The 12,193-nt window shown below is 47.6% G+C and overlaps 1 protein-coding gene across 1 annotated transcript in view; it reads left to right on the forward strand.

Moving 5' to 3' along the window:
- The window catches only part of EPB41L1 (erythrocyte membrane protein band 4.1-like 1), a 175,144-nt gene that overhangs the window by 140,276 nt on the left and 22,675 nt on the right, over nt 1-12,193 (forward strand). Inside the window, exon 14 of the mRNA XM_006881494.1 lies at nt 10,745-11,155. Coding sequence (XP_006881556.1) covers nt 10,745-11,155 — 411 coding nt within the window. The remainder of the gene's footprint in view (nt 1-10,744; nt 11,156-12,193) is intronic.

Raw genomic sequence — 12,193 nt, forward strand, 5'->3', positions numbered from 1 at the left:
ATGTACTTTCCCCCATTGTTATGTAGTGGGATGGTGAGGACAGGATAGCACTGAGAATCTTGGTCTCAGGGACCGCCTTGAAACTTGCAAAACTGAAAAGACCTGCAGAACCTCCGCATGTTCCCCTTTCAGCAGCAATATCATGAAGAAGGAGTATTTAATAGAAATGCCAATTCAAAGGCTCTATGTAGTACTCAGAATATTCTGAGTCAGAGCCCAGGAGTCAGCATTTTAAACACATGCCCTGTGCAATCACCACACACACTTAATTTTGAGAACCCCTGTACTTCTGTTTCATAACCAGACTCTTTCGTGCTCCTGGAGGGAGGGTATCCTTAAAGAAAAGAGTCCTGATGGTACAGTGGTTAAGTGCTTGGATGCTAACTGAAAGGGTTAATAGTTGGCACTCACTAGGCACCAGGTGGGAGAAGGATGCAGCATTCTGCTTCCATAGAGATCACCTCCTCGCAAACCCTGTGGGGCAGCTCCGCTCTGTCCTGTGGGGTAGCTGGGAAGTCAGCATTGACTCCACGGAAATGTTATTCCCCTCCTGGAAAGGAGCCTGAGAGTCTACCGAGAAGAACAAATCCTCCACAAATATCAGAACTGATCCTGATGCTTCAGAAAAGGATCCCACATGACCTCCCTTTCACAGTGGAAAGTATGGGTTTCCACCCCCACTTCAGTTCAAAAAAGAGAGATGAATGATGCAGGACTTTAACAATTCCTGTGTTTATAATTTCAAGCTGTTATTTTTAGTGCTTGTTAAATCTTGTCCATACTTACCCAGTTTCTGCTTAGGGGGGTGTTTTTTTCCTCCCTCTCCAGAATTTCTGGCTACTGTTTTCAAGCCTAAGTTGTGGTCTAGACTTGACCTGCTCAGGTTTGAAATCCAGTTCCTCTGTCTTCTACCCAGTGACTCTGTGCTTTCTACTTAACCTCTCTGGACTTGTATCAAGTAGTGATAGGGAAAGTAACTATATCCTAGGGATATTGTGAGGATCAAATGAGAGACACAGCATGTTTGAGGGGTCAGCAGAGTTCCTGACAAGTGGTATAGATGCTTAATATGAATTCCTTTTTTAAAAAGAAGTTTTATTATTTTTTTGTGTGTGCCATCAAATCAGATCCGACTGGTCCAGGATGAATTCCATTTTTAAATTTCATTTTAAGAGTCCTGGGAAAGAAAGTTATCCTCCAATCAGAATCCATTTTACTGTTGGAAGGCTCCTTGGGTTGTTGGTTCAAGGTTCTAATTCTACAAATGGGGCCATAGAGGCCCAGCCAGGGGATAAAACATCTAGAAGGGCACTAGAACCTGATTTCCTTTGTCCCAGGACATCTTAGTTGCCAGTAGGTCACTAAGTCACCTTGCCTAGGAGCAAGACCAGATCATGGGAAGACCAGTTGTAGAGTTGATTATATGTGTGTTGCTGTCTAATAAACTGAAGGTTGGTGAGGCATCTGTAATCTAGTAAGCAGATCACTTGATTGAATCAGCACTTTCCAGCTTGACTAGAATAACAGAAGACTAGATAACAGAAGACTTTGCCCAGTGAGGCACGCACTCAGAGTTACTCTAATAGCTTTCTAGCAGGTAATTAACCAAATCAAGGATGCTTTGGGGACTATTAATAGACTTTGTGACCAGAGCTGCATAAGAAGGGCAAACCTCTGCATCCATGAAGGGCTTCTGTGGTCACCTCTCATACAACCAAGATGAAGCCAAAGGGCTCGTGTGGTGAGTTATTCATGACCTTGTTAACACCCAGTTAGCATGGAGAAAGGTTTGGCCAGAGCAGCCTCTAATCATTCCTGAAATGGGATGAGCCTTGGCCTTTCTATTGATAAGGTGGGATGCGAGGCTGCCAAAAACTTTGCACCCCAGGAGGAAAGAGAAGAGAAAGGTGAGCACAGGTGAACCTGGGAGAGCCTCTCTGCTATCAAACTGCCTGGTTTGGGGATGTGCCCCTCCTGCTGGTGATAACTGGAACTGCTAGAAGCTGGGCCTTAAAGGGAGGAGTCTGTCCTCTTTGGATCCTGATCTAAGAAGCATAGTCAACGGATGGAAAAACGCATGTTCTAGGAGCTCACATCAGAGTGATGGACTATTTAGAGCTGGCATTCAGGGCTCACTGGATTTGGGGCCCTTGAAGATTTGATAAATAGGAGACTGGACTAGGTCCTTGGGTAAGTGATGTCACCTCTCTGAGCTTCACTATCTAGTCCATCTAAAGGGGGACCAAGATTGCTATTCCATAGGATTGTCAGTAAGGTTGCATGTAAAAAGTACATTATGACTGGACGTGCTGGACAGTCATGGGGTCGTGGCTGAGGGTGACTGGAATCCATGATCCAGATAGGACCTTTGTGGGGACCTCTGCAGGGGCTCGGCAGCCAGTTTTCCCAGTGGCTTCCTTACTTATGGTTGAGCCCTGTCTGGGCCATGGGAAACACTGTGGGGATCATAAACCAAAATAAGGACACTAGATTATAAAGAACTATTCCCATTTACTAAATCTGGATTTTCATTTCAAAAGGGCTGTGAGCTGAACTACAGGGTTGAACCGCAATGTAAACCAGTCACTTAAGGAAGACTTGGAATCTGAGTTGAAATCATGACTAACAGCTCTTATCTGAGAATAGGCAAGTCGGTGAGAAAAAGACTTAAAGCTTTAGCACTGGCTGGCAGCTGACTGTGGGCCTCCATCCATTCTGTCCTCAGAAGGGTGGTCTCTTTTCATTTTGCCCCCAATAGTCTATCTCCTTCCTTACCTAATCCACAAAACCTTGGGATTTAGCAAGCTGGGCTGTTTACAAACTCTGTGTTTCTCCTGCTTTCTTTCTCTCCCTATCTTCCTGTCTCTCTCTCTCTCCTTCCCTTCGTCTTTCCCTCTTCTCTGACCCTGGGCCTCCCCTTGCAGTCCCAGAGGACCCAAGACACCTTTCAGCAGGACTTGATACCTGAGCGTGGAGCAGCCGCAGGCTTGGAGGTGTTCACTCAGAAAAGCCTGGCCGCGTCTCCTGAGGTTACTGTCTTCACCTTCCTGTGCTCCTTCTCTCCTGGGACTCCTGCCCACCCACAGCCACCCTCTAGGTCTTTAGAAAACCCTTCATCTTGGGTGAGGGGGTGGATCAGTATCTGCCATGCAGATGGGAGCCCTGGGTAGTTCATATTATACCTAAATGAAGAGCCCCCTCCCTGGGATACATAAAGGATCAATTTCTCCTGCATTCATTGTCTCAAAAGGGATAGGACTGAAACCATTATGGGCAATGGGACAGCCTGAGTTAATGTGACTGTACAGAGGGAGGCAGAAATGATCTATTAGGCTCTGGTGAGGCTGGCAACATGGACCTGGCTCTAACTTCTAAGCTCTGCTCAGAAACCTTAGCAGAGGATTCTTGGGGGATTACATTCTACCTACTCCCTGCCTTCACTTCTCTCTTCATTCCTGACTGAGGTCTGTTAGCTTCTCTGGGCAGGCAAAACAGATATTTTAACCCCCATGATCATGCTTCAGGTTGCTGAGATGTTGGGTAGGCAGATGTTCTAAATGAGGAGGGGTTTGTTTCAGTGCCTTGGAAACCAGAAAGTCAGGGGTTCCTAGTACTTCCTGTACCCCCACTGCATGGATGGAGGTCACAGAGCCCAGGCCTAGGTATTAGGAGCTCTGTCCTCCGTTAGGACTTTATGAATCAGAACTGGAATGTATGAGCCAATCAACTGGTTGAGCTTTCCCGCTCTGTGTTACCTGAGCTGCCTCTGTTGGCATAGTGTGGGCGAGGGCATATGCCTTTCTGAATTCCCAGAGAAACAATTTTGTAGCTGTTAAAAATGGACTGAAACTATAACAGAGATGTGAGTCAGCTACAGAAGTGGTAAAACATAAATCATGGTTTTATGCCATGAATCTTTGCTTCATACAAAAATGAAAACAAAACCATCAGCTCTGTTGAGAGAAGTTGGATAGGAGTAGTCAACAGCACTCCCAAGGTTAGAGAAATAGTGATTCCTGGAACACACATGCTCCTAGCCAAGGACAGGTGCTCACACTGGAGAGGAGCCTCAAGCACACAGCCCTGACCCGCATCCCTGCAAACCACCCACCCAGCCTCTTCCATAGAGGAAGTTTTCACTGTCCTTTAAGGCTGCTCATTCTATCTTCAATCACCAATTAACAAGTTTTCATATTGAGTTTAGATCTGCTGTTCTGAATCACCTGCCCATGGGCCTAGGCCTGCCTTCTAGCACCCATAATCTGCTCTGCATTCCCCTCATAGGAGAGAGATTTGAACCCTTCCCCCCTCATCTTCCTCTTCTCAAAGCTGAGCACACGTGCTTCTTCCACATCTGGTTTCTAGAAAGCTCCTTATCCTGGAACCTCTCTCAGAATGTGACCCCAAGTTCCAGGTGGGGCCAAAGAACCTAGACCAAAACTCCCCCGCTGAAAGTGTTGTTCCTGCCTTAGTTGTAGGTACAGATCTCGCTCCACCTCTGCTTCTGTATCTGCTTCCTACCTTCTCTCTGGCTGTAGTTCTGGAGCAAGGGCTGCTCTGAACAAGGCTAAATGGGAAGAATGCTGCAGCGCTCACAAAATCTGGTGCTCTCTTGACCTTAGCCCATCCTGTGAATCAAGTGAATAACTTTCAGACCAACTCCCTGGGCTACATGTAGCTCCTCCTGTGCCCTGGCACCGTGGAAGATAGTTTTTCTGTTTTGTTTGATCTTTATTTTCTCTTCAGGATCCTACATTTCTCCTTTCATTTACTAGAAGCAGAACCCCATCCTTTTCCCCAGCTGCTCACTCTTCCGTCTTGTGAAAGTTACCACCCCCACCCCCAAACTTCAGTTTTCCTTTCTGAAAGAACAATGTTGTTGTTGTTATGTCTGTTGAGTCGACTACTACTCAGTGACTTGGTAAACTACACACTGGAACCTTGCCCTATCCTGCAGCATCCTCACAATCTCTGACGTACTCAAGCATTGTTACAATCACTGTGTCAGTCCATCTTGATGAGAGTCTACCTTTCTTTCTCTGAACCTTCCACCTTTTCCAGCATGATGCTTTTTTCCAAGGACTGGCCCTCATGATTCGATTTAATAATTTATACAATATGCTGGCTTTGTCTGGCACGTGGTTACCATATGTAAGTAAATGTTTTCCTTTTTCTTACTGCACACTCCTCTTTTCTAGTCTGTTCCAGCTCCCACTCACTCTTGCTAATCTAGCCTACTTTCTAGATAGAGTTGGGACAGGAATGTTCCAGAAGGCATAATCCTTGCTATGCTGATGATGCTAGAATAAGCTGAAAAGGAAGTGACTAAAGGAACCTTCCCAAGTAGAACAGAAAATAAGTGGCTTTTGTAGACTTCCTAAGCACTCTGTGGGATTGTTCAAGTAATTGTTGTCCTTTGAAGTAAAAATCTTAGAAACTCACACCACTGACAAGTTCTGATTCCAAGGCAGTCATGGAGGTCTTACTAAAATTGACTGGAGGAGTAAGAGAAAGAAGAATCTGAAATGTAACATTGATCCTTTATGCTACCCCACATTTTAAATGGAGTAGAATAAACAGACTATTTACTGAGTCATAATTTGAGAGGTTCATTCCTGAAAAAGGAGTCCAAAGCCATACTTTTTCCCATTGACATGACTCTCTTACTGAGGTCTGGTTCCATGGTCATCACAGAGGTTTTGCTAAAATGGATTGAAGCTAGGCATGACTTGCCTCTGGCTCAATCTGTTACCATAGGCAAGGTACTCAGTCAACTTCTCTAGACCTCAGTTTCCACATATACGTCATGAGGGCTTAACTCAGAATAGTGACTTCAAGGGAGAAAGAGATATCTCAGGGTACCAGTGACCAGGGCCCTCATTTCAGTAAGAGAGCTCTGTATTTGTACTGTGTATTGGATATTATTCTTGTTGAAGAAAGTGCTTGTGGCTAGAAGATTAAAGACTCAATGGACATCCCGCTCTTTTAATATTCTAGAGGTCCATACATTCCCTCCTAAGCTCTGTCAAAAGACTCTTCAGGTGGGGAGGAGGACAGTTATGGTTTTTGTTTTGCTTTTTTTACATTATTTTTTGTGTGTGTACCGTCATATCAGATCTGACTGGTACAGAAGAGATTGCCCCTTCTTCTTCTTCAGCAGAGCATCTGGTGGATTTGAACCACATACCTCTGGTATTGCAGTGCAACTTCTTTCCACTAGGCCACCAGACAGTTATGGTTCGACAGTGCTGTACACTGGTATATTTAACTTACTGCTTTCTGCTTCCATGATGTATTCTGGCTAGTCTTTTTCTACTCCTGTGGATTTTATCAGAATTCCCCAAGGATGGGCTTTGGTATTGTTTCTTTCAGATGGAACATCACAGTTTCAAGTAGTTTAAGCCATTGTAGCAACTGACAAAACCTCCAGAGCTACTAGCTTCTGTCTTTAGTGCTAATCTGCTTCCTTCCCAGTAGTTCTTGTGTAAAGATCAGCTTTCAGGCTTATGAAACTTAATGCTTTTTCTTGGCTTGACATTAAAATCATTGTGGTTATGAGGTAAATCATCAAAGATCTCAGGCATCAAAAATTGAACATTCTGACTGTACCTGTGACCTTTAGCAAGTGATTGACCTTTTCTAGGCCTCAGTTTCTCCATTCTCACAGTGAGATTGAGTAGAATGGTGCCATAAGAGTTCTTTCAGCTCTAACATTCAAAGGTTCCAAGTGGCATAAGCTACTTCCCCTTCCAACACCGGCAATTCTATAGTAGAGAAATACGTGATGATTAGGCTGGTTCTGACCTAACCATGGATCTCTATTTCATCCTGGTTAATGTGGGGAAGGCATAAGACCTGATAAGCCAAGGAAAGTGAAGAGTCATGAAGTAATTCATAAAGTGCCTTGATGGGAAAAGGAGCCTTAGTGAAGATGACTAGCATTGTTTTGCCTTCCTTCCCTCCCCTCTGGGGATATGCCATCCCAGAGACACTGTTCAGTTGTAGATCTGCCCATTTTTACAAAGGGAAAAAGTGACCCATTCTTTGAATGCTTTGGTAATTTCATGCTAACTCTTCTTGCTCCAATTGAAATGCAGGGTTCAGAGCATTGGGTATTTATAGAAAGGAAGTACACTATCCCAGAAGAACTCAACCTCCTAAAAGTGATCACCACACAGCAGCAGGAAAGCAGAGCAGATATCCTTGCTGATGGCAGACTCTCCAAGGTGGATGTTCTTGTGGACAAGTTTAAAGTTGAAGTGGCCACTGAAGAAATGGTGGAAACGGGAAGAATGAACACCCAACAGCAGCGGAGGATGATCGCAAGTCCTGAAGATTTTGAATCCATGTGGGAGGAAGGTCTCTGGGCCAGGGAAGGCTCAGGAAAAGCTCCCCTGACTGCAGACTGCACACTGGTAGAAAATTTAGAGGGCCCCCAGCTCATAGACACTGGGGACGCGACTGTCAGGAGCCACCACATCCCAGCTGGTCAGCAGGAAAGTCACATGGAACTGAGGAAGGAGCTGGAGGAGTTTCAGACTTGGGGGAGAACCATTGGCTCAGGGACCAGACCAGCAGAGGTGGACCTCCTGTCCCCGGTCTCTGACCAGGGAGGACTCCAGTCATTTCTACTGGACCCAGCCCATGCAGAAGCCAGAGCTGACTCGAGTGATGAAACCGATACCTCATTTGCAGAAAGAAGCTTCTATTTAAACTACGGAGAGAAAGACCCTGAAGACCATATCCTCCCACCTCCTCTGGAGGAGAAAGAAAAGTACCCGGATGCTACTAGAGATGATGAGAGTAGGCTGGGGCTCTTGGAGGAGCTCCCAGACTGCTCTGTGGTGAATGCCTCAAACCTACCATGCTCTGCTACAGCTCCAGGCAGGAATGAGGCTGAAGCCCACACAGCTTCTTCAGAAGAAGGAGCATGGCCTCCCAGGAACCATGAAAGACCAGGTGACCTTACGGCCTTTGTCAAGCAGCTTGATAATGGCCCTTCTCCAGAGCAGACATTTGCTGAAAACTGGGAAGAAGTCCAGCAGAGCCTGGAAGGAGAATCGACCCATTCAAGAGTCAGTGTGTCTAAAGAGTCTGAGGCCCCTGTGAATGGATATTCCATGGGAAAGACTGAGAAAAGTTCTCCAGGGAGACTGAAGAACCACTTACCTTACAAGGGGGGTGGTGTCCACCCAAACCCGAAGGCTTGTGGCCTTCCTTGGACCATCTCTCCTCATGATGTAAGTGAACCAGATGAACTAGACAGAGAGTGGAGACCATTTCACACCCAAACAGGAGGACAAGAGGTGGAGGACAACGAGGCCTCAGCATTCCTTCAAATGGAGGTGATTGCCCCCATTCCAGCCTCTCCAGATCAGCGTGAGGCTCTGGCAGCCCCAGAAGAAGCTTTTCAAAACCCAGCCCATCCTAGGTCAGTGGAGCCTTCAGAGATTAGGGGTCCCTTTGGAGAAGAGCCTCCTGTATTTCTCAAGCATGCCTACCCTCCGAGTCAGATCATTGATTCCAAGGACCAAGTACGGTTGGTTGTGAATCCTGTTGGAGGTGAGCACTGGGCACCTCCCATTGCCAGCAGAAAGCCAAAAAGGATCTCTGAAGAAGGTGAGGGGGCTATGCCCTCAGGAAAGCAAAAGAACGTGACCTCTTTCCAAGCTGGGGGCCAAGAAGCCTCCCTGGAAGATATCAGCAAGACCTCAGTGGCCAATAAAATCAGGATATTCGAGACCCATAGAATGGAAGTGCACAGAGCAAATCCGTGTGAAACGAGGAACCTTCTGAATGAGTTGTCTCCAGAGGCCTCTCTGGGCCAGGCAGAGCAACAGGAGAAAAAGCTTGCAGACCTGGGCTTCATCCAGCTTCCACCTCAAGGAGATTTTGCCAACCCGAAAGCCACACATTCTTCAATGATGCCTTTGGCTACCAGACACTTTGGGGATGGCATGTCTGCCACATCACACCAGGAAGGACTCATGAAACTCTTGTCCCCTGATTCAGTCTGTGAAACCACGCTGGAGAAAGCTCCTGGGGTAACTGGTCACATGACCCCTGTCCCCACTGCTGCCCCCACTTGGGGGAGCTGACCGCATGCTGCATAGCTCTTTAGAAGCATGTGTAGGTGGCCCCTTGTCATTACTGCAATCAAAAGTGCTTGCTCATCCCTGAGTTCTCTTCCTGAGACCGGCCTGAGTGTAGGCAGGCTGAATGACAGGTTCACCTGCTTGACTCATGTTAGCTTGTCCCAAAAGACCCCAGCTTCTGGTGTGACCTGGTACCCGGAGGGTCCACATAACTTCTGTGGAGAAGCTAGCAGCACTGCCAGCCAACTACACACTCGCTTTGCCTTGCTGCCGCCACCTGCTAGATTCCTACCTGTCTTGCTTGGCTAATCGAGCGATCTTCCTTCATCCTTTCCCCACCCTCGTTATCCTGCCTTGGGAAAGCTGACAATCCAGAAGTTTCTGCCCTTCGCTTCTGGTTCCCTCTTGGTCCCAATGCCGAGTTTCTTTCTGCTTCCTTAAGACTAACCATCTTCTCTAATCCAGAACAAATCCGGAGATGCAGTCAGGGAAGAGAAGCACGTCACCAGCTTAGCAGTGGACGCCCCTGGGAAGGGAGGGCGCCTGAGATTCGCCAGCCCCTCGGGCCCTCAGGTCTCTGCAGTTCCTCTCCATTCTGGTGACCCAGCCACCTTCACCTGCAAGGACTCGTAGTTGCGTTAGATTCCCGCCTGCCTCTGATAGTGCCTTTGTGACTGCTCAATCCTGGCTTGTCTGGAATGCATTCCTCACACCTCGCAACCTTCCAGAAACTGGCTAAATGGAGGCCCGCTCAGGTCACTGTAGCCCTCACAAGAGAACCTCTAAGCATACTGACTCTCCAGGACCTGAAGCCAGGTCCTTTTAAAGTATTTTGTGGGTGTTAACCTTGATTTTAAATAAGCATGTCATGAACCAGTAAGAAATGTGTGTGTGATGTTTAATCCCTGACAGGCCAGTTGAGAGGTATGTATGTCAGACAAGAGTTGCCAATTCCCCTTAGGCATTTCCTTGCCCTGCTATTGTCAATTACACTGATGGAACTAGAATCTCCACTGTGAGGCCCGATTGTGGAGTTCAAGGTTGAATTGGTGGAGCACCTATTCCTGCAGTTTATTCCCGAAGTTCCCACCCCATAAAGTTCCCGCCTCTAAATGATGCTCACCTCTCCCACAGAGACTCAGTGGAATTGACAAGCCATACAAGCTTCCTTGTAGCCCCTCAAAGCTCTTGGCCCTAGCCATCTCCCATCCTGGGTTTTCCTGGATTCCTGGGTCTCTCTCCTTACTTTCTGTGTCTCAGTGCCAACTGCACGGATGGGCCTGGAGGCCAGGCTGCCATCCCTGCTTTTCCTACAGTGCTGCTTTTGAAATGCTCCTAGAGCCAATCCTTGGATGGAGTCTCCTGTCCAGGGTCAACTGGCAGGATGTTATGCTTTGTACTTGCTTTTGCCATCAGTGCCTGGATGGGCAGGACCCTTGGAAAGGAGCATCTCACTCATGAAAAGTCATAGTGTTATGAGTTTGTTAAAACTGTAAGGAACCTGTCCTGGGGGCATTTTCTTTTCCTGCCCCGCTCTTCCATTTGACATGACCACAAGATTTCCTCTGACATTCACCATCTTGATCTCTCTCTCTCTCTCCCCTCCCCACCCCCCACATCCCCATTCCTTTGCTTTTGTCTGGTCATAGAGAGCAGGGCTGAGGGAGGGCTCGGAGGAGAAAGTCAAACCACCACGTCCCAGGGCCCCAGAGAGCGACACAGGAGACGAGGACCAGGATCAAGAGAGGGATGCGGTGTTCCTGAAGGACAACCACCTGGCCATTGAGCGCAAGTGTTCCAGCATCACAGTCAGCTCCACGTCCAGCCTGGAGGCCGAGGTGGACTTCACAGTCATTGGCGACTACCACGGCAGCGCCTTTGAAGACTTCTCTCGCAGCCTGCCTGAGCTTGACCGAGACAAAAGTGATTCTGAGACCGAGGGCCTGGTGTTCTCCCGGGACCTCAGCAAAGGGGCTCCCAGCCAGGATGATGAGTCTGGGGAAATCGAGGACAGCCCAGATCGAGGGGCCTGCTCCACCCCGGACCTGCCCCAGTTTGAGGTACAGTGGAGCATCAAGACCCAGGCCCACCCACATGCCTCCTCCTGGCACTGCATGTTCAGAGGGCCCTGTGAGAAGACTGAACAACCAGCCAGAGGCCTGCATCCTGAAGCCTCGTCTCCCGTTGCATGACTGCCCCACAGCAGAACAGCATGGTTCTGTGCTCGCATGTTTGCCATGTCAGTTTAACCATAACACACACTCCTAGACGGTTTAACCCTTGGATCCCATCACCTGCCGGGGGTCAAGCAGTGACAGGGTGGGAAGGGTGGGAGGCAGGCTGCTGGTCTTACTCAACTCCTCCTCCTCTCCCCGCTTGTGTTGCATGGCACCCACAGAGAGCATGTGTCTGTAGACTAGCTGAGTCTCTGTGACTCCACCTGGATGATTTTTCCTGATCCAGGTCCAGCCTCCTTTCCCCATGACTTGGGCTTCCTGGGGAAGGAGTAGCACTTTTAATCTATCTGGACCTGGGGTCTTTGGGTGGTAGTGGAAGCTACTAGAAAAGAAATATCTCACTGAGGGTGCTTAAGATAGACTAGTGTCTGCTTTATGTCCTTCCTTTGCAGAGCTGTAATGGGATCTTTCTAAACCAAGTCTCTCTTCGAGTTCTTCCTTTGCTTACTCATTGCTTTCTGCCCCCAACCTGCTGCCCACCACATTCTTCTTTGCTCCATTTTCCAACACTGAAATCTGTGCCTTCTGGGGATAAGGCCTTTTCCAATGGCATCACTAGGGTTGGTGTCACCCACTGTGGTAACTAATTGATTTCCTCTATACCAAGGAGCTGTGGTGGCCTAGTGGGTAAAGAGTTGCTCTCATAACCCAAAGGCATGCAGTTCAAATTCACTAGCTGCTTCCTGGGAGAAAGCGGAACAGTTTGCTCCCGTGTGAAATATAGTCTCTGAAAACCCACTGGAGGGTCAGCTATGGGTCATTTCTAACTTAATGGCACATGACAACAACCTCCCATACTAGACCATATAGAATATCTAGTAAAGTTTATTATCAGTTGTAATCATAGAATAATATGTAATA

This window comes from Elephantulus edwardii, unplaced genomic scaffold (assembly GCF_000299155.1).
Source record: "Elephantulus edwardii isolate Elephantulus edwardi_28Jun2011 unplaced genomic scaffold, EleEdw1.0 scaffold00015, whole genome shotgun sequence".
NCBI lineage: Eukaryota > Metazoa > Chordata > Mammalia > Macroscelidea > Macroscelididae > Elephantulus > Elephantulus edwardii.